At 41.0% G+C, this 22,658-nt stretch overlaps 1 protein-coding gene across 10 annotated transcripts in view; it reads right to left on the bottom strand.

Annotated features, from left to right (window-relative positions):
* The window catches only part of NLRP3 (NLR family pyrin domain containing 3), a 68,322-nt gene that overhangs the window by 34,470 nt on the left and 11,194 nt on the right, over positions 1 to 22,658 (bottom strand). For 7 of the 10 annotated variants that reach the window (XM_077908492.1, XM_077908496.1, XM_077908495.1 and 4 more), the window contains 2 exons: positions 21,492 to 21,662; positions 19,982 to 20,152 (listed from right to left, as the gene is read on the bottom strand). The exons of 2 other annotated variants lie outside the window; for them this stretch is intronic. In XM_077908492.1, coding sequence (XP_077764618.1) covers positions 19,982 to 20,152; positions 21,492 to 21,662 — 342 coding nt within the window. The remainder of the gene's footprint in view (positions 1 to 19,981; positions 20,153 to 21,491; positions 21,663 to 22,658) is intronic. One more of the 10 variants, XM_077908497.1, reaches the window with a different exon arrangement.

The following is a 22,658-nucleotide window of genomic DNA, read 5'->3' as shown; positions in this document are numbered from 1 at the left end:
GAAGAATGCCTTACCATTCCATGCAGCAACATCTGTGGCAGAGAGGCTACATCCAGACAACTACCCTGGTTGTGGCCCCCACCTACCTATGAGCCTGCTGCAGCCTCAAAAGCCCCTTTAAAGAGCAGGAACTAAACTCCACCCCCTGCCCATAGCAGCCACAAAAAAAAGTGCATGCAGCCCACATAGGACAATACCCCAGGACTGTCTGATTTTGTTGACCAAGAGCATTGCATCAGGGATAACCGAAATCTTTTCTGTACAAAGGCACTATTTTTATGACCAGGAAATGTAGCCAATCTCTTTAATACTTGGAAACAAACAGAGAGTCTGACAAAATGAAGAGATAGAGGAATAGGTCCTACATGAAAGAACAAGAAAAGGCCCTTTTAGCCTTTACAGGAAAAGGGCTAAATAAAACATTGATGAGCAATATATCTGATAAATATTCAAAGTAATGGTCACGAAGATACACAAATTAAGAAAAGATGAAGCTAAAGAGGTTCATACAAGGATATACAATAATTTAAATGATAAAAAAAAAGTAATGAGAAGAGGAGTAGGCAAGATGAAGGAAAGATAAGAGTCCTTGTTTCATCTAGTGCCCCATATTTAGCTGGATAACTTTCAAACCATCTTGAACACCTATGAATTCAACCTGAAATGTAAAGAAAGAGCAGCTGGAACACTACAGAGAGAAAAGTGATCGCTTCTGGAAGGTAGGAGTGCGAAGAAAAGAAAGGAGGGGATATATCAGAAAATAAATTGGGGGGGGGGCTTTTGTAAGCCACTGCAGAAAGTGATACAGCCCTAGGGCGTACAATCAGAACTCTTAGAAATCTGCTCCTGAGAGAGGCTTCCAGGCCTGAAAAGTGCTCAGGTGTGAAATAGGGCAGAATCATAGGAGGGGCAGTGAGGTCTCAATATTCCCAGAGGCACAGAAAGTTCACAGCTTTTCTTAAGCTGCAAAATTCCTGAACATTTCAGTGGGAAACAGATTTGGGTCAATGAGGCTGGGAGAGAACTCAGCTTTCACCATAAACCACAAACCATGGTCAGATCGGGGGATGGCTGTCAAGGTCCTGGTGAAGGACTAGAATGCATCAACCCTCTGATTGCATCTGGGAGAGGTGGAGAGGGTGCACACTCTAGCAGGTGAATGTTCTCTGCCCCAGGGCCCAAGAGTGGAGAGAAGCAGGCTATCCTCCACTTCCTCCAGGAGAGGAGGAGCTGGTGAGAGCACAAGACATGAAAGCTCTCCTGCCACCCAGCACCTTCAAATTGTGGGAAGCAGTACTACCAGGCCCTCCCCCAGGAAGATCTGAGCCAGTGTGCACTGAGAGACTGCAGTTCTGCACATGCAGGGAGTTCTTGGCTCTGGGACTGGAGGTCTGGCTGCTGGCATTTTTTTTTCTCCTCTAACCCTGGAGAGGTGAGGCCTCCAGGGAACAAAGACTTCAGAGGAAAAACATATCAGCTGATATGGAACCCAGAAACCTGACAGGGAATGTGGCATCTCTGCCCAGGTTCAGACACCTGAGAATCAGCAGTCAGCACAGCAGACCCCTCCCAGAAGACCAGCTGAAAGAACAAGGGAAGAGCAAATTTACTGACCAGGCCATGCTGGAAAGCTCCAGGACTGAGGGAAAATAGTATATAGAACTAGGGTTTGTTTTTGTTTTTTTTTTTTAAGATTTCTTTATCTTTCGAATTAAAAATTTTCAACATTCTTTCTTTTTTCCTGTCTTAACTACAATATTTTATCAACTGTTTTTAATTTTTTTCCTTTTTGGCTTTCATATTCTTACAATTATATGTCATAGATATATTCTTCATTTGTTGCTTCCTTTCAACATATTCAATTTAATTTTTTATAGATATTTAAGTTTGGGGTGGGTGAGGGTTTTTTTTGTTTTGTTTTGTTGTGTTGTGTTTTATAAATCTGGAATTTAGTACCTCCTAACATACAGACAAAAATACACTCAGTCAGTGGAGCACTGTGTTGGTCAATTCTGTGAGATTTTATCCTCTTTCCATTCTGCTCCCCTCTTTTTTCTTCACGTTTTTGTTGTTGCTGCTGCTCCTGTTATTTCTCTATATAAGTTTTGCTTTTCATAGGAGGAATTTTTATAGGAAAGAATTTAATACCTTCTAACATACAGACCAAAATACACTCAGAACCAGGAAGATCACCATGATAGTCCACTCTGTGAGCTTATATTCTCTCTCCCTCACCACTTCCTTCCTCATCTTTTTAAATTTTTACTATTTTTTATTAGTTTTTCACTTTCACTGTCTTTCTTTCTCTTTTTCTTTTATTCTCTGGTCCCTTACCTCTTCAGATTTGTCTAGGTTGTATTTTACATAGGTCATGGTCGATATTTTTGACTCTGCTTACTCAGACATCCACTTTGCACTAGACAAAATGACTAGAAGAAAGAATTCATCACAACAGAACTGGAAGTAATTCTCTGCCACAGACTTAATGGATATTGATTTAAGGAAGATGGCAGAGATACAATTTAGGGTTATAAATATAAAATTACTGGTGGCTTTTGAAAAAAGTATAAAAGACTAGAGATTCTCTTACTGCAGAAATGAGGTCTAACCATGCCATAATAAAAAATACTTTAACTGAGATGCAGTCTAAACTGGATGCTCTAACAGCTAGGGTTAATGAGGCAGAAGGGAGACTGAGTGACATAGAAGACAAGTTGATGAAAAGGAAGGAAGATAAGGAAAACACAGAAAACAAATTAAGAGCCCATGAAGAGAGGCTCCAGGAAATATGTCATAGTTTGAGAAAGAATAATATCATCTTAGGGGATTCCAGAAGGTGTGGAGGGAGAGGAAGAGAAAGTATGTTTGGAGATATATATATATGGCTGAGAATTTACCTAATCTAGGGAAGGAATCAGACATTCATATCCAAGATGTATAAAGGACTCGGCACACACCAAACCAACAAAAATTGATCAACACCCGGTATATAAGAGTGAAACTTGCAAATTTCAGAGATAAAGAGAAAATCGTGAAAGTAGCTCAAGACAAGAGATTCCTGGGATCCCTGGGTGGCGCAGCAGTTTAGCGCCTGCCTTTGGCCCAGGGCGCGATCCTGGAGACCCAGGATCGAATCCCACGTCAGGCTCCCGGTGCATGGAGCCTGCTTCTCCCTCTGCCTGTGTCTCTGCCTCTCTCTCTCTCTCTCTCTCTCTCTCTCATAAATAAATAAAAATTAAAAAAAAAAGACAAGAGATTCCTGAATTATACGGAGAGAAATATTAGATCAATAGCAGACCTTGGAACAGAGACCTGGCAGGCCAGAAGTTGGCATAATCTTTTCAGGTACTAAACAAGAAAAACGGGAAGCCAAGAATACTTTTTCCAGCCAGACTAACAGAATAGAAGGATAGATAAAGATTCCAGGACAGACAGAAACTGAAAGAATATGTGACTGGGGGGACTGGGCAAGAGGGCAGAAGAGTAGGGTCCCTAAGTTACCTGTACCCAACAAATTACCTAGGTAACTTTCAAATCATCCTGAAAACCTACAAATTCGGCCTGAAATTTAAAGAGACAACAGCTGGAACGCTACAGTGAGAAGAGTTTGCGCTTCTAACAAGGTAGGAAGATGGGGAAAAAATAAATAAAAAAGCATCCGAGGGGAAGGGGCACCCGGGAGGAACCAGGCTAAGGCCACGGGGGGCGGGGGGGGGGGGAGTGCCGCCAGGACAGGAGACCCCAGCCCCAGAGAAGCAGGAGCTTTACCAATCATCCCAGATGGAAAGGTGCTCACAGGGAGCTCAGGCAGGATCCCAGGAGGGGCAGGGATGCCCTCAGGATCCCAGGTGCACTAACAGAGGAATTGCGCCCCAGGAGAGAGCGCTCCACACACTGCCGGCCAAGCTCCCTAAAGTGCTGCAGCGCATGCCCTGCAGGCCCCCGGGACCAGCTCAGGCAACAGCCCCAAGCAGCGGCTCAACACGGAAGCTCCACTCAGATGGGGCTGCCTGGCCTGGAAGCAGCTCAGGTGGTGGTTCAGGTGGGGGCTCTGCGCGGAGGGGGCTGTACAGCCCAGGAGGGAGGGAGCGATTCCAGCCGAGGAGGCCTGGGAGCCCAGGGTGCTGGGAGACACAGCACAAGATCTGCCACTCCCCCAGGACAGGCAGAGGCCAGGAGGACAAAGGACAGCAAGGACGCTCCTGCCACTGGGAGGCCCCAAGCTGTGCAGATTGGCGCTCCCCACCCCAGAACATCCAGGACCCTGCCTACTAGGAGCTGCAGTAGTTACTGCAGGAGCTGACTCTAGGGCTGGAGAGCTGGCCGCCACCACTATTGTTTTTCCTCCTCCTACTGTTGCCTTGTACCTGGGACTAAGCAGGGGAGTCACAGGATAAACAGCTAACACTGAGCCCTGCATCTGGCAAGGGGCTGTGCAGCTCCCCCAGAGGCACAAACTTGAGAATCAGCACGGCAGGCCTCTCCCCTAGAAGACCAGCTAGAAGGACAGTGGAAAAGCAAGTTATTGAACAAACAGCACCAGAAAGTTCCAGGGGAAATAGAGGGATTTACAGTATATAAAATCAGAGGGTACTCCCCATTGTTTTTTGTTTTCTGTTTCCCCCCCACCAACCTTTTTTTTTTTTCTTTTTTTCTCTCTTTTTCTCTCTTTTCAAGTACAACTAGTTTTTGGCCTCTCTGCACTGAGCAAAATGACTAAAAGGAAAACTCACAACAAAGAAGGAATCAGAAACTGTCCTCTCTCCCACACAGTTACAATATTTGGATTAAAATTCAAATGTCAGAAAGCCAATTCAGAAGCACAATTATAAAGCTACTGGGGGGGATCCCTGGGTGGCGCAGCGGTTTGGCGCCTGCCTTTGGCCTAGGGCGCGATCCTGGAGACCCGGGATCGGATCCCACATCGGGCTCCCGGTGCATGGAGCCTGCTTCTCCCTCTGCCTGTGTCTCTGCCTCTCTCTCTTTCTCTCTCTGTGACTATCATAAATAAATAAAAATTAAAAAAAAAATAAAGCTACTGGGGGATGGAGAAAAAAAGCATAAAGGATTCAAGAGACTTCATGAATGCAGAATTTAGATCTAATCAGGCAGAAATTAAAAATCAATTAAATGAGATGCAATTCAGACTGGAGGTCCTAACAACGAGGGTTAACGAGGTAGAAGAAGAAGTGAGTGACATAGAAGCCAGGTTGATGGAAACAAGGAAACTGAGGAGAAAAGAGAAAAACGACTAAAAGATCATAAAGATAAGTTAAGGGAAATAAATAACAGTCTCAGAAGGAAAAATCTACATTTAATTTGGGTTCCCAGGGGCGCCAAAAGGAACAGAGGTCCAGAAAGTGTATTTGAACAAATCAGAGCTGAGAACTTCCCTAACGTGGGAAGGGAAACAGGCACTCAGATCCAGATGATAGAGAGATCCCACCTAAAATCATAAAAACCACTCAACACCTCGACATTTAATAAGGAAACTTGCAAATTCCAAAGCAAAAGAGATGATCCTTAAAGCAGCAAGAGACAAGAAATCCCTAATCTTTATGGGGAGAAGTATTAGGATAACTGCAGACCTCTCTACAGAGACATGGCAGGCAGAAACTGCTGGCAAGATATATTCAGGGTCCTAAATGAGAAGAACAAGCAGCCAAAACTACTGTATCCATCAAGACGCTCATTCAGAATAGAAAGAGTGATAAAGAGCTTCCAAGATAGGCAGGAAGTAAAAGAATATGTGACCACCAAAACACCTCTGCAAGAAATATTAAGGGGGACTCTTTAAAAGAAAAAGGAAGTCAAAGGAAACAATCTACAGAAACAGGAACTGAATAGGTATCATGATGACACTAAATTCATATCTTTCAATAGTAACTCTGAATGTAATGGGTTTAATGAGCCCATCAAAGGCACAGGGATTCAGACTGGATAAAAGTGCAAGACCCATCTATTTGCAGTCTACAGGAGACTCATTTTAGACTTAAGGACTCCTCCAGCCTGAAAATAAAAGGTTGGAGAACCATTTACCATTCACATGGTCCTCAAAAGAAAGCAGGGGTAGCCATCCTTATATCAGATAAATTAAATTTTCTTCCAAAGACTGTAATAAGAGATGAAGAGGGATACTATGTCATACTTAAAGGATCTATCCAACAAGAGGACTTAATAATCATGATTATTTATGCCCTGAATGTGGGAGCTGCAAGTATATCAATTAATAACCAAAGTTAAGACATACTTCGATAATAATAAACTTATACTTGATGACTTGAACACACGCTTTCTATAATCGACAGATCTTTTAAGCACAATATCTCAAAAGAAACAAGAGCTTTACATGATACACTGGACCAGATGGATTTCACAGATATTTACAGAACTTTACATCCAAACGCAATTGAATACGTATTCTTATCCAGTGCACATGGAACTTTCTCCAGAATAGACCACATGCTGGGTCACAAATCAGGTCTTAACCAATACCAAGAGATTGTGATTGGCCCATGCATATATTCAACCATAATGCTTTGAAATTATAACTAAATCACAAGAAGTTGGAAGGATTTCAAAGAAGGGTAGGTTAAGGACCATCCTGCTAAAAGATGAAAAGGTCAACAAGGAAATCAGAGAAGAATTAAAAAGATTCTTGGAAACTAAAGAGAATAAAGATACAATCGTTCAAAATCTATGGGATACAGCAAAAGCAGTCCTGAGGGGGAAATATATCGCAATACAAGCATCCATCCAAAAACTGGAAAGAACTCAAATACAAAAGTGAACGTTGGATCTAAAGGAGCTGGAGAAAAAACAGCAAATAGATCCTACACCCAGCATAAGAAGAGAGTTAATAAAGATTTGAGCAGAACTCAATGGAATAGAAACCAGAAGAACTGTGGAACAGATCAACAAAACCAGGAGTTAGTTCTTTGAAAGTTCTTTGAATTAATAAGACAGATAAATCATTAGCGAGCCTTACTAAAAAGAAGAGAGAAAAGACTCAAATTAATAAAATCATGAATGACAAATTGGCAAAGAAGAAGTCAAACTCTCCCTCTTCGCAGATGACATGATACTCTACCTAGAAAACCCAAAAGACTCCACCCCAAAATTGCTACAACTCATACAGTAATTTGACAGTGTGGCAGGATACAAAATAAATGCCCAGAAGTCAGTGGCATTTCTATGCACTCACAATGAGACTGAAGAAAGAGAAATTAAGGAGTCAATCCCATTTACAATTGCACCCAAAAGCATAAGATACCTAGGAGTAAACCTAACCAAAGAGGTAAAGGATCTATACCCTAAAAACTACAGAAAACTTCTGAAAGAAATTGAGGAAGACACAAAGAGATGGAAAAATATTACATGCTCATTGGTTGACAGAATTAATATTGTGAAAATGTCAATGTTACCCAGGGCAATTTACACATTTAATGCAATCCCCATCAAAATACCATGGACTTTCTTCAGAGAGTTAGAACAAATTATTTTAAGATTTGTGTGGAATCAGAACAGACCCCGAATAGCCAGGGGAATTTTAAAAAAGAAAACCATAGCTGGGGGCATCACAATGCCAGATTTCAGGTTGTACTACAAAGCTGTGGTCATCAAGACAGTGTGGCCCTGGCACAAAAACAGACACATAGATCAATGGAACAGAATAGAGAACCCAGAAGTGGACCCTGAACTTTATGGTCAACTAATATTCGATAAAGGAGGAAAGACTATCCACTGGAAGAAAGACAGTCTCTTCAATAAATGGTGCTGGGAAAATTGGACATCCACATGCAGAAGAATGAAACTAGACCACTCTCTTTCACCATACACAAAGATAAACTCAAAATGGATGAAAGATCTAAGTGAGACAAGATTCCATCAAAATCCTAGGAGAGAACACAGGCAACACCCTTTTTGAACTTGGCCACAGTAACTTCTTGCAAGATACATCCATGAAGGCAAAAGAAACAAAAGCAAAAATGAACTATTGGGATTTCATCAAGATAAGAAGCTCTTGCACAGTAAAAGACACAGTCAACAAAACTCAAAGACAACCTACAGAATGGGAGAATATATTTGCAAATGATGTATCAGATAAAGGGCTAGTTTCCAAGATCTATAAAGAACTTATTAAACTCAACAGCCATGAAACAAACAATCCAATCATGAAATGGGAAAAGGACATGAACAGAAATCTCACAGAGGAAGACATAGACATGGTCAACAAGCACATGAGAAAATGCTCTGCATCACTTGCCATCAGGGAAATACAAATCAAAACCACAATGAGATACCACCTCACACCAGGGAGAATGGGGAAAATTAGCAAGACAGGAAACAACAAATGTTGGAGATGATGTGGAGAAAGGGCAACCCTCCTGCGCTGTAGGTGGGAATATGAACTGGTGCAGCTACCCTGGAAAACTGTGTGGAGGTTCCTCAAAGAGTTAAGAATAGATCTGCCCTATGACCCAGCAATTGCACTATTGGGGATTTACCCCAAAAATTCAGATGAATGAAATGCCAGGACACCTACACCCCGATGTTTATAGCAGCACTGTCTACAATAGCCAAACTGTGGAAGGAGTCTCGGGGTCCATTGAAAGATGAACAGATAAAGAAGATGAGGTTTATGTATACAATGGAATATTACTCAGCCATTAGAAATGACAAATACCCACCATTTGCTTCAGCGTGGATGGAACTGGAGGGTATTATGCTGAGTGAAATGAGTCAATCGGAGAAGGACAAACATTATATGTTCTCATTCAGTTGGGGAATATAAATAATAGTGAAAGGGAATAGAAGGGAAGGGAGAAGAAATGTGTGGGAAATATCAGAAAGGGAGACAGAACATAAAGACTCCTAACTCTGGGAAACGAACAAGGGGTGGTGGAAGGGGAGGTGGGTGGGGGGGTGGGGGTACTAGGTGACAGGCACTGAGGAGGGCACTTGACGGGATGAGCACTGGGTGTTATTCTGTATGTTGGCAAATTGAACACCAATAATAAATAAATTTATTATTTAAAAAATAAAATAAAAATAAAATAATTTTCAAGCATTTCAAAAAAAAGGAAAGATGAATGGATAATGAAGATGTGGTTTATGTATACTATGGAATATTACTCAGCCATTAGAAATGACAAATACCCACCATTTGCTTCGACGTAGATGGAGCCGGAGGTTATTACGCTGAGTGAAATAAGTCAATCAGAGAAGAACAAACATTATATGTTCTAATTCATTTGGGGAATATAAAAAATAGTGAAAGGGAATAAAGGGGAAAGGAGAAAAATGAGTGGGAAATATCAGAAAGGAGACAGAACATGGGAAACTCCTATGTCTGGGAAAGGAACTAAGGGTGTGGAACGGGAGGTGGGCGGGGCAGGGTACTGGGTGAGGGGCACTGAGGAGGGCACTTGATGGGATAAGCACTTGGTCTTATTCTATATGTCGGCAAATTGAACACCAATAAAAAATAAATTTATATAAAAAAAAAGAAAGCATGGGTAGAAATCCTCATATCAGATACATTACATTTTCTAATAAGGGATGGCGAGTGACACTATATCATACTTAAAGGGTATATGTGACAAGATGACATAACAATCATGAATATGATGCCCCTAATGTGGGAGCTACCATGTATATCAATCAATTAATAACCAACATAAAGAGATTTTTACATAGTAATACATCGATAGTAAGAGACATCAACACGGCATTTGCAGCAAAAGACAGATCCTCTAAGCAGAACATCACAGAAGAAACAAAGGCCTTAAATGATATACTGGACCAGATGTATTTAACAGATATATACAGAACTTTCCATCCAAGCACAAGTGAATGCACATTCATCTCAAGTGCCTATGGAACCATCTCCAGAATAGACCACATGCTGGGTCATAAATCAAGTCTCGACCAGTACCAAAAGACTGGGGTTGTCCCCTGCATATTTTCAGACTACAATGCTTTGAAACTAGAACTCAGTCACAAGAAGAAATTTGGAAGAAACTCAAACACATAGAGGTAAAGAGCATCCTGATAAGGATGAATGGGTCAAATATAAAATTAGAGAAGAATTAAGATTCATTCAAACTAAGAAAATGAAGGCACAACTGATAAAAATCTCTGGGATACAGCAAAAGTGGTCTGAAGAGGGAAATACATTGCAATACAAGCCTCCCTCAAAAAACGGGGGTGGGGGGATCTCAAATACACAAGCTAACCTTGCACGTAAAGGAGCTGGAGAAAGAAAAGCAAGTATAGACTAAACCAAGCAGAAGAAGAGAAATAATAAAGATTAGAGCAGAACTCAATGAAATAGAGACCAGAAGAACTGTAGAACAGATCAACAAAATCATGAGCTGGTTCCTTGAAATAATTAATAAGATAGAGAAACCCCTGGCCCGATTTATTTAAAAGAAAAGAGAAAACACACAAATTAATAATATCATGAATGAAAGAGGAGAGATCATAAACAATCCCAAATAAATAAAAATGATTTTTAAAACGCATTATGAGCAACTATATGCCAACAAATTAGGCAATCTGGAAGAAATGGTTGTGTTACTGGAAACCTACAAATTACCAAAACTGAAACAGGAAGTAATAGAAATCTGAGCAGATGAACAACCATCAAGGAAATGGAAGCAGCAATGAGAAATCTCCCAAGAAACTAGTCCAGAGAGAGATGGCTTCCCAGGGGAATTCTATTAAACATTTAAAGAAGAAATAATACCTATTCTACTAAAGTGTTTCAAAGGATGGAAATGGAAGAAAAACTTCCAAACTCTTTCTATGTGACCAGCATTACCCTGATCCCAAAACCAGACAAAAAGGTGAATTACAGACCAATATCCCTGATGAACATGGATGCAAAAGTTCTCAGCAAGATACTAGCCAATAGGATCCAACAGTACATTAAGAAGATTAAACATCATGAGCAAGGAGGATTTATCCCTGGGATGCCAGGCTGGTTCTACATTGATAAAACAATCAGTGTGATAAATCACACCAAAAAAAGAAACGACAAGAACCATATGATCCTCTCAAGAGATGCAGAGAAAGCATTTCACAAAATACAGCATCCTGATCAAAACCATTCCTGATCAAAACTCTTCCGAGTGTAGGAATAGAGGGAACATTCCTCAGCATCTTAAAAGCCATCCAGGAAAAGCCCACAGCAAAAATCATTCTCAACGGGGGAAAACCTGAGAGCCTTTCCCCTAAGATCAGGAACAAGACAGGGATGTCCACTCTCACCACTGCTATTCAACATAATACTGGAAGTCCTAGCCTCAGCAATCAGACAACAAAGAGAAATAAAAGGCAAAGAAGAAGTCAAACTCCCTCTTCATAGATGACATGATACTGAATATAGAAAACCCAAAAGACTCCACCCCAAGATTGCTACAACTCATACAGCAATTCGGCAATGTGGCTGGATACAAAATCAATGCCCAAAAGTCAGTGGCATTTCTATACACTAACAATGAGACTGAAGAAAGAGAAATTAAGGAGTCAATCCCATTTACAACTGCACCCAAAAGCATAAGATACCTAGGAATAAACCTAACCAAAGAGGTTAAAGGATCTATACCCTAAAAACGATAGAACACTTCTGAAAGAAATTGAGGAAGACACAAAGAGATGGAAAAATATTACATGCTCATTGGTTGACAGAATTAATATTGTGAAAATGTCAATGTTACCCAGGACAATTTATACGTTTAATCCAAACCCTATCAAAATACCATGGACTTTCTTCAGAGAGTTAGAACAAACAATTTTAAGATTTGTGTGGAATCAGAACAGACCCCGAATAGCCAGGGGAATTTTAAAAAAGAAAACCATAGCTGGGGGCACCACAATGACAAATTTCAGGTTGTACTACAAAGCTGTGGACATCAAGACAGTGTGGTACTGGCACAAAAACAGACACATAGATCAATGGAACAGAACAGAGAATCCAGGAGTGAACCCTGAACTTTATGGTCAACTAATATTCAATAAAGGAGTAAAGACTATCCATTGGAAGAAAGACAGTCTCTTCAATAAATGGTGCTGGGAAAATTGGACATCCACATGCAGAAGAGTGAAGCTACACCACTCTCTTTCACCATACACAAAGATAAACTCAAAATGGATGAAAGATCTAAATGTGGGACAAGCGTCCATCAAAATCCTAGAGGAGAACACAGGCAACACCCTTTTTGAACTTGGCCACAGTAACTTCTTGCAAGATACATCACGAAGGCAAAAGAAACAAAAGAAAGAACGAACTATTGGGACTTCATCATGATAAGAAGCTTTTGCACAGCAAAGGATACAGTCAACAAAACTAAAAGACAACCTACAGAATGGGAGAAGATATTTGCAAATGACGTATCAGATTAAGGGCTAGTTTCCAAAATCTATAAAGAACTTATTAAACTCAACAGCAAAGAAACAAACAATCCAATCATGAAATGGGAAAAAGACATGAACAGAAATCTCACAGAGGAAGACATAGACATGGCCAACACGCACATGAGAAAATGCTCTGCATCACTTGCCATCAGGGAAATACAAATCAAAACCACAATGAGATACCACCTCACACCAGGGAGAATGGGGAAAATTAATAAGGCAGGAAACCAGAAATGTTGGAGAGGATGCGAGAAAAGGGAACCCTCTTACACTGTTGGTGGGAATATGAACTGGTGCAGCCACTCTGGAAAACTGTGTGGAGGTTCCTCAAACAGTTAAAAATAGACCTGCCCTACGACCCAGCAATTGCACTGTTGGGGATTTACCCCAAAGATTCAGATGCAATGAAACGCCGGGACACCTGCACCCCGATGTTTCTAGCAGCAATGTCCACAATAGCCATTCTGTGGAAGGACCCTCGGTGTCCATGGAAAGATGAATGGAAAAAGAAGATGTGGTCTGTGTAAACAATGGAATATTACTCAGCCATTAGAAATGACAAATACCCACCATTTGCTTCAGCGTGGATAGACCTGGAGGGTATTATGCTGAGTGAAGTAAGTCAATCGGAGAAGGACAAACATTATATGGTCTCATTCATTTGGGGAATATAAATAATAGTGAAAGGGAATATTATGGAAGGGAGAAGAAATGTGTGGGAAATATCAGAAAGGGAGACAGAACATAAAGACTCCTAACTCTGGGAAATGAATTGGGGGTGGTGGAGGGAGAGGAGGGCGGGGGGTGGGAGTGAATGGGTGATGGGCACTGAGTGGAGCACTTGATGGGATGAGCACTGGGTGTTATTCTGTATGTTGGCAAATTGAACACCAATAAAAAATAAATTTATTATAAAAAAAAAAGAAAGGATGAATACCCACCATTTGCTTTGATGTGGATGGAACTGGAGGGTATGATCCTGAATGAAGTAAGTCAATCGGAGAAGGACAATCATCATATGGTTTCACTCATAGCAGGGAAATAATAAATAGTGAGAGGGACTATAAGGGAAAGGAGGGAAACTGAGTGGCAAAAAATTACAGAGGTAGACAAACTATGAGAGTCTCTGAACTCTAGGAAAGGACCTGAGAGTTTTGGAGGGATGTTGATGGGGTAGTGTGGTAATGGGTGACAAGCATTAAGGTAAGATAAGTACTGGGTGTAATAGTATATGATGTCAAATTGAATTTAAACTAAAAATATTTTTTAAGTATGATCAAGAGAATTTTACATTTTTTAGCAAAAGCATTGCAGACCAGAAGATAGTGGCATGATACATCTAAAATGCTGGAAGGGAAAACTCTGTAACCAGTAACAGTCTACTTGGCAAGATTATCATTCAGAATAGGACAGATACAGTATTTCCCATATGAATAAAAGTTAAAGGTGTCCATCACCATTACACCAAGCTTACGAGAAATGTTAAAGAGGATGCTTTCAGTGGAAAGAAAAACCCATAACTAGAAGTAAGAAAATTATAAAAGGGAAATAGTCACAGATAAAAACAAACATTCAGTAAAGGAAGTAGATTAATCACTTATAAAGACAGTATGGAGGTTAAAATCCAAAGCAGTAAAATCAATTACATCTACAAACACCAGTGAAGAGATACACAAGAAAGAATAGAGATAAAATATGACATCCTATACATATCACATGCAAGCAGAGTAAAAATATAGTGCTTTTAGAATGTGTTCAAATTCAAGCAACCAAAAACTTAATATAAACTGCTATATACATAAAATGCTATATATGAACCACATGATAACCACAAATAAAAAACCTATAATAAATACACAAGAAATAAAGAGAAATTAATTCAAGCATAACACTAAAGAATGCCATCAAACCACAAGGGAAGAGAGCAAGAGGACAAGAAAGGAACTACAAAAACAACCAGAAAACAAAATGTTGTTAACCAGATTAACAAAATGGAAGTAAATACATGCTAACCAATAACTACTTTCTTTTTTTAAGATTTTATTTATTTTTTCATGAGAGGCACACAGAGAGAGAGGCAGAAGTATAGACAGAGGGAGAAGCAGGCTCCTTGAGGGAGCCCGATGTGGGACTAGATCCTAGGACTCCAGGATCACACTCTGGGCCAAAGGCAGACGCTCTACCACTGAGGCACCCAGTGTCCCACCAATAACTACTTTAAATGTAAAAGGACTACACTCCAATCAAAAGACATAGGTTGACTGAGTGAATAAAACGAAATAGACCCATCTAATATGCTGCCTGCAAGGGAATCACTTCAGACCTAAAGATATCTACAGACAAAAAGTGAAAGGATGGAAAAACATATACCATGGAAATAGAAAAAGAAAAAAAAAAGCCAGGGAAGGAATACTTATATCTGGCAAAATAAACTTTAAAGCGAAGTTATAACAACAGACAAAGAAAGGTACTATATAATTATAAAGGGAGTAATCTAATTATAGGATACAATTATTGTCAATATCTATGCGCCCAACATAGGAATACCGAAAATGCAATGCCATCATTAACAGACATAGAGGGAGAAAATGACAGTGATACAATAATAATAGGGGATTTTAACACCCCAATTACATTAATGGATGGATCATCCACACAGAAATCAATGAGAAAACAGTGACTTTTAACAATACATTGGACCAGGCGGACCTAATGGATAGATACAGAACATTCTATCCAGAAACAGCAGAATATACATTCTTTCAAATACATAGAAAACATTCTTTACAAGACAGGTTTCAATAAATTCAGGAAGTTTGAAGTTAGATCAAGCATCTGTTCTGACCACAACAGTATGAAACTAGAAATGAATTACAAGAAAAAATCTGGGAAGAACATCAATACATGGGGGTTAAACAACATTCTCCTAAACAACTAATGGGTCATCCATAAAATCAAAGAGGAAATTTTTAAAAACATGGAGACAAATGCAGATGGAAATACAACAACCCAAAATCTTTGGTATGCAGTAAAAGCTGTTCCAAGAGAAAGCTTACTGCCAATACACACTTACCTCAAGAAACAAGAAAAATCTCAAATAAACTGCCTAACCTAACACCTGAAAGAGCAAAAAAAGATGAACTAACAAAACCAAAACTAGTAGAAATAAGGAAATAATAAAGATCAGCACATGAGTAAATTAAATAGAAACTAAAGAAACAATGGAAAGGATCATTGAAATCAGGAGCTGGTTCTTTGAAACTGTAAAGAAAATTGATAAACCCTTAGCCAGACTTACCAAGAAATAAAGAGGAGTCAGATAAATAAAATCAGATATGAAGGAGAAGAAATAACAATTAACTTCACAGAAGCACAAATAAAGATAAGAGAATTTTATGAAAATGTATATGCCAACAAGTTGGACAACCTATAAGAAATGGATAAATTCTTAGAAACATACTTCTCCAAAATTGAATCAGGAAGAAATAGAAAATATGAAAAGATCAATTAATGAAATTTTGTCGGTAATCAAAAAATTACCAACAAACAAAGCCCAGGTCCAGACACAGGTGAATTCTACCAAACATTTAGAGAAACATTAATACCTATTCTTCTCAAACTATTACAAAACTTCCAGATTCATTCATTACCCTGATACCAAAACCAGAAAAATACACTACCAAAAAAAAAAGAGAGAGAGAGAGAGAGAGAGAGAGAGAGAAAGAGAGAAGCCTAGGCCAATATCACTGATGAACATAGATGAAAAAATTCTCAACAAAATATTCAACAATACATTAAAACATCATTCATCATGGTCAAGTAGTATTTATTCAGAGGTGCAAGAGTACTTCAATGTTTGCAAACCCATCAAAGTGATACATCACATTACTAAGAGAAAGGACAAAAACCATAGGATCATCTCAATACATGCAGAAAAATCACTTAACAAAATACAACATCCATTCATGATAAAAACTCCCAACAATATGGGTTTGTAGGGAACATACCTCAACATAATAAAAGCCTTATGTGAAAAACCCACAGATAACATCATATTCAATGGTGAAAAGCTAAAAATTTTTATTCTAAGGTCAGGAACAAGACAAGAATGTCCACTCTCACAACTTTTATTCAACATAGTTCTGGAAATCCTAGTTGTAGCAATCAGACAAAAAAGAAAAAAAAAGGAATCCAAAGTGGTAAGGAAAAAGAAAAGGGGCAGGGAAACTACTTTCTGTATTACTACAGTAGTAGATACATGCGGTCATACACTGATCCAAACTCACACAATGTGCATAAGCAAGAGTGAATTCCAATGTAAACTGTGCACTTTGTGTGATTATGATGTGTCATCAACTCCTCAATTATAACGAATGTATCACCCTGTTCAGTGATGTTGATGACAGGGGAATCTATGCATGAGTGGGGAAAGAGTATGTAGAAATTCCCATACTTTCCTCCCCATCCTGCTGTGAATCTAAAACTGCTCCAAGACATCTAAATCTATTTTTTAAAAAAGAAGAAGAAAGAAAGAAAAGAAAAGCTAATGAATCATATGTGGGTTTAAGACTTGTTTTCAGAGCTATCTCTCTCCACATTGTTTTTGAAGCTAAGGGGCACAGGAGTGGTCCCAGAGAGGGTACAAACATCAGTAAGAAAAGAAAACCAGTGGTGAAATCCCCATACCACAGGAAGAGAAGTCAGTGCAGGACCCAGAGAAACAGAAGCTGTAGAAATAGCAGGAAAGACTGAGTAATTCTCCAAAAACAAGAGGAAGGTGATAAGTAAATGAAAAGCAACAGATGTTAAGTAGAGACTGGGGAGGCTGTTCAAGTCAGAACTGGAACCACTGAGGGCCCTCTGAGAGTCTGTGCTCTGGGTCTCTCCACTTCTCTTTTTTCCCTGGAGTATTCCTTTTCCCCTGGCTCCTTCAGAGCTCACAATTCCCCTGCAGTTAGTACCTGATCCTAGGCCACTCGGGAGACATTTGCTGCCCACCTGGCCAAGAAAGCAGCCCTCACCATCAACTCCAGGTTTTATGATACCCCATAGATGTATTACACATTGTTTGCCTGCTGTCTGAGGTACACTGCCCCCTGTAAGCAGTGACTCTTGGTCTGCCTCACTCACTGCTACTGTCGGCACCTACAGGCAAACCCCCAGAGTGCTCACAAGTAAAGAGGCCCAAGGACGCCTTTGAACAAACCAAGAGTTGCAGAGGCCAAATTGCTGAGGTTGAGTTATGCTGAGAGGATGTGGAGGTGTTGGATACAGTGTTCTTTGAGGACAGAGGCACTGTGACACGTGCGGGTGGGTTGATGGGACAGGTGGAAGGATAACACAGTGGTGTAACCACATGTGGCTCGTAAGGATGAATTAAGGGATTATTTCTCAGTGAAGACCCTCCCTGCTCTATTATGTCTTGGTGCTGACGTGGATTCCTATTCATATCAGTAATGGGAACAAAGACATTTACGGTTTGCTTGTTGTAGATAGATAACATTGACAGAACCACAATTCAAAAATGCCTAAACAATTCATCAAAAGAAAGGTAAGAGGACACCTAGCAGAGCTGAAGGTGAGGCCCATGCAGGTTGATGAAGCAGGACGTGGAAGCCCCCTAGACAGACACGACATCATGAGGCAGTGCACTGCACTGGGCTGTTTGCACATGCTCCACTGCCTTCGATCTGGGTGTCCTTGGGCAAATGTCTTATGCTCTCTTAGCCTCATTTTTTCCTATTGAAGTTGGAGACACTGATCATGTTTAGGTACATGATTATCAGTTGTTATTTTTGTGTCGTAATGAGAAATATGTATAGTTTGCAGTTTAGTTTGCAGAAATATGTATATATGCAGTTTCTGGCACAGGGCTTCTAACACCTTTGGAATGTCCAAAGTGGAGCAGTCTCTTTTGCAACTCAAAGGAGCCCCCTCTGAGCACACCTGAGTTTATACTAATGGGGTGGCTGAAGGTGAGACCCATAGATGCCCTTAGGATGGGGCTGGTCACCAGAATGACCAAGTGATTAGCGAATTGGAACCTTCAGCCCCACCCACCAAACTCAAGGAAGGAGAAAGGAGGAAGGCCAGAGATTAAACTCTGTAAACTCTCTGAATAATGAGATTCAGAGACCTTCTAGGTTGAAGAAAGCATCTGTGTGCTGGGAGTGTGGCCAACCACAACTACATGGGGACAGAGTCCCTGTGCTCCAGATCTCAGCCTATATGACTCTTCATCTAGCTGTTTATTTACATTCTTTATAATATATTTTATAATAAATGTAAGTTGTGTTTCTCTGATTTCTGTGAGCTGTTCTAGCAAATTTTCAAACCTGAGAGGGGATTGTGGAAGTCCCCAGTTCATAGCTGAGTCAAAGAGATGTGCAAGTGAACTGTGCCCACTACCTGCATTGGTATCTGACATTGCCAGCATGGGGAGCATACAGGACTAGGCTCTTGACCTGTGGGGTCTGCGCCAACTCTGAGTATATAGTGTCAGATCTGAACTGACATGTGAGACACGCAGTTGGGTTCTGTAGAGATTTGGTTGTTAGTGTTAGAAAACATGCCAGAGGGGTGCTGGGGTGCTCAGTCAGTGAAGCATCTGCCTTTGGCTTAGGTCATGATCCCAGGGTTCTGGGATGGAGCCCCATGGCTGGCACCTTGGTCATGCTCGCTCTCTCTGTCTCTCTCAAATAAATAGATAAATATTTTAAAAATAATGAAAGGAAGGAAGGAAGGAAGGAAGGAAGGAAGGAAGGAAGGAAGGAAGGGAGGGAGGGAGGAAGGAAGGAAACACGCCAGAATTTCACGTTATTATTTACTACAGAATTCCAATATGAAGTTGTGATGCAATGTGCCTGCCAGAAGCACAAGGAAACCATAGGGCCCCCTGTGACAACACAGTGCCCTGCCACAGGGGGTGAAAAAACCACCACATATCTTTAGGAGTATTAGGCTCAGGTCTTGGCAGTATACTTCTCAGAGGGACATGAACAGAGAAGCCCTTCCTGGGACAGCATGACTACATAGGCGAAGGTGGGAAGCCGCATCCTTCTTGAGAATTCAGAGACGTCCAGGCAAGAGAGGAGAAGCCTAGAGTTCGAGTGTGGTCTCTGGGGAATTGAGATCAACATCTCTCAGCAGAGCCCTGGGGGGTGAAACAAGGACCAACCCCAGAAACCAAAGAAGGTGCTGCATAGACACAACTCTGTCCTCCTGCTGTGGCTTCACTGGGCAGCAATGATGGTGTGCTTCGAAGTGTTCACACGTGAAGCCAGTAACTATCCGTGTGAGTGTCTGAGGAGCAAGTGGGGGGCCTGGGCTCAACAGCCCCTACAGTTTCCTTCAACTCTAAGAATCTCCAGTTCGGGGTCATAAATACCTTACAGTAGAAAGTAGTATCTAACACCTGCAACCACCTCACATACTGGCTCCTCCGTTCTCTACCCTCCATTCCATCTGACCAACTTTCACAGAGCAAACCCCATCGTGTTTCCCATTACATCCCTAAGGAGGGGGTGTTTGCTTCTCCACTGAGACACCCACAATGACTTACCCCAGTCTCTGAAGTTTACATTGTGGGTGCTTTGCTTTTTCACATAGAACTCCAACTCCTGCATCTTCCAGGGCATTTTCCCCCAGGTAGAGTCTGGTCAGGGACTGGTTGGTGCTCAGCACAGATGCAAGGTCCTCACAACATGCTGGTGTGAGACAGCAACTGACCAACCTTCCACAGAGATGGCAGAGTGTCATTCACTTCTCTCATCTCACGCTGTGAATCACGGAAGCGCTGGCTCTGATGCTGCCTCTAGTCCAGTCCGCACATGGGAAGCACATCCAAACTACTCAAACTTTCTATTTCCTTTCCTTTGGCATAATACCAAGGAAACACCTTCCAGCCCATGCCCAATCTACATCTCTTCGGGTCCCTGCACTAATCCATATAGTGTAAAATATACATGGCATAACATTCACCATTGCAACCCAATTTAAGTGTACAGTTCACGAGCATTTAAGTGTCTTCTCTGTGTAACTGTGACCCCCATCCATCTCCAGAAGTTTTTCATCTTTCCCAAACTGGAAATCAGTGTCCACTAAACACTAACTCCCCATACCTCCCTCCCCCAGCCCCTGGGACCCACTCTTCTACTTCTTGTCTCTGTGAATTTGACTATTTTAGGTGCTTCCTGTGAGTGAAATTGTACATATCTCCCCTCTATGTATGGCTTATTTTAATTAGTTTAATGTCTTTCAGGTTCATCCACATTGCAGGATGTGTCCAAATTCCTGTTAAGGATAGATGCATGTCTGTACCACATTCCCTGACTCCCAACTGCAATCCCACCCACATTTATTCATCAATGGATATTTGAGGTATTTCCACTTTCTGGCTATTGTAAATAATGCTGCTGTTGACACAGATGTGCAAATACACATTTGGGTGCCTGATTTCACTCTCTTTGTATGTACCCAGAAGTAAAATTGCTGGGTCATGTTTCTGAGGAACTGACATTCTATATCCCACACTGGCCATACCCTTTACATTCTCATCAGCAATGCGTTATAGTTCCAATTTCTCCACATGCTCATCTACCCTTGTGGTTTGGTTTGGTTTTATAACAGTCCTCCTAATGGGTGTGAATCGTCACTACCATTTTCAAGTGTTTTCTCTTCTTCAAAATTCAAGTCTCCCAGAAGCAGTAAATGAAAGGCTGCGTAAAATACCAGGTGTCTGTATTGTGTTAGCACCTCTCTTCTTGCTTAGCATGGAGACCAAGAACTTGTCATCAACTCCCAAAATTCTTCCGGAGCAATGCATTACACTGGTTTTACTTTCTTAGCTAGACTGTAAATACCTTAAAAGCGAGCATGATTTGATTCTTTAAGCTCCTTCCCTAAGGCTTAGTATGTAGCTCTTCCCACAATAAACATAACTGACTGAATTATTGATCAACATCTGGAAATCTTCTGAACAGTGATGGCCATTCTCATGCGAAAACTGTAGCCCATCATGAATCATCGAAGCCACAGCTCACGCTTTGTGAAGGAAAATAATTCAGACTCACCAAAGCTTGTTCAGATTGCAGAACAGATGCTTCAGCCCCACACAAAGAAGTCTAATTCCAAAGTCTCCCAGGGCGTTGTGGCTGAGATCCAATTCCTCCAGCTTCTGGTTGTTGCTCAGGACCGAGGAGATGTTGAAGCAGCACTGATAGGAAAGGCAGCACTGCCCCAACCTTCATTCCAAGCACAGAAGCAGAAGCATCAGAACACAGGCTGTTTCTCTGTCACTGCCTTCTGGTCTGTGCTTGTTTTCAGCACCAAACAGGGGCATTTGCATTCTCACATTACAAAAGGAAAATTTTAATGAAAGTTACATGAAAGTGTGATCTTATCAGAACGCCTGTATGCAGCCTGAGTTTTAGTGTGACTTTGGCTCCCGGGCTCAGTGAACTCTCTATGTAAATAATGGTCAGCTCTCCAATGTGTACATGGCATGTCCCTGTCTTATAAATGGAAAAGGTGGTGAACCTGTGTGTTCCACCTCGTCATCACACATTCCTCACTGTGAAAATCCCTCAGGTGGTCTCTCTAGGGTTTTACCCATCTACTTCTCTTTGTCAATCCTGTTCCCATTGTTCTGTTTAAAGATCAATTACCAGCCCCCCACCTACACTGAAACAGCAGGAATCTCTAGTTCTTGACTTGTTTTACAACGACACACACACACACACAGACACACACACACACACCATTATCACCATCACCACCAATAACAACACTTTGTGTCCCTGTCAGAGGAGCAAGAACAACATTCTCCTTTCTAGGTGAATAATTCATCATCCTAGAGCCTGTTAAACAATCTTCCAGGGGTACCTGGGTGGCTCCATCAGTGAAGCTGGGTCACTATCCCAGGATCCTGGAATGGAGCCCATGTTGGGCTCCCTGCTCAGTGGGGAACCTGCTTTTCCCTCTCCCTCTGCCCCTCCCCCTGCTTGTGATCTCTCTCTCTCTGTCAAATAAATAAAAACATAAAAACATAAATAAATAAATAAATAAATAACAATCTTCCTTTCTGCTACTATCTTCACACCAACCAGAAATAAATGTGTAACTAAACCCCTGTTTACCTCCAAAATATCTCAGAATCACCCATGTCTCCCTCATTGTGTCTCCCTCTCTGGAATTACACAGGGGCACCCACCAGGGCAGTTGAGGAGACTGGTGTGGGA

Source organism: Canis aureus, chromosome 9 (genome assembly GCF_053574225.1).
Source record: "Canis aureus isolate CA01 chromosome 9, VMU_Caureus_v.1.0, whole genome shotgun sequence".
Lineage (NCBI taxonomy): Eukaryota > Metazoa > Chordata > Mammalia > Carnivora > Canidae > Canis > Canis aureus.
Note: the sequence above shows the minus strand (reverse complement) of the source record. Positions and strands in the feature narration are given on the sequence as shown.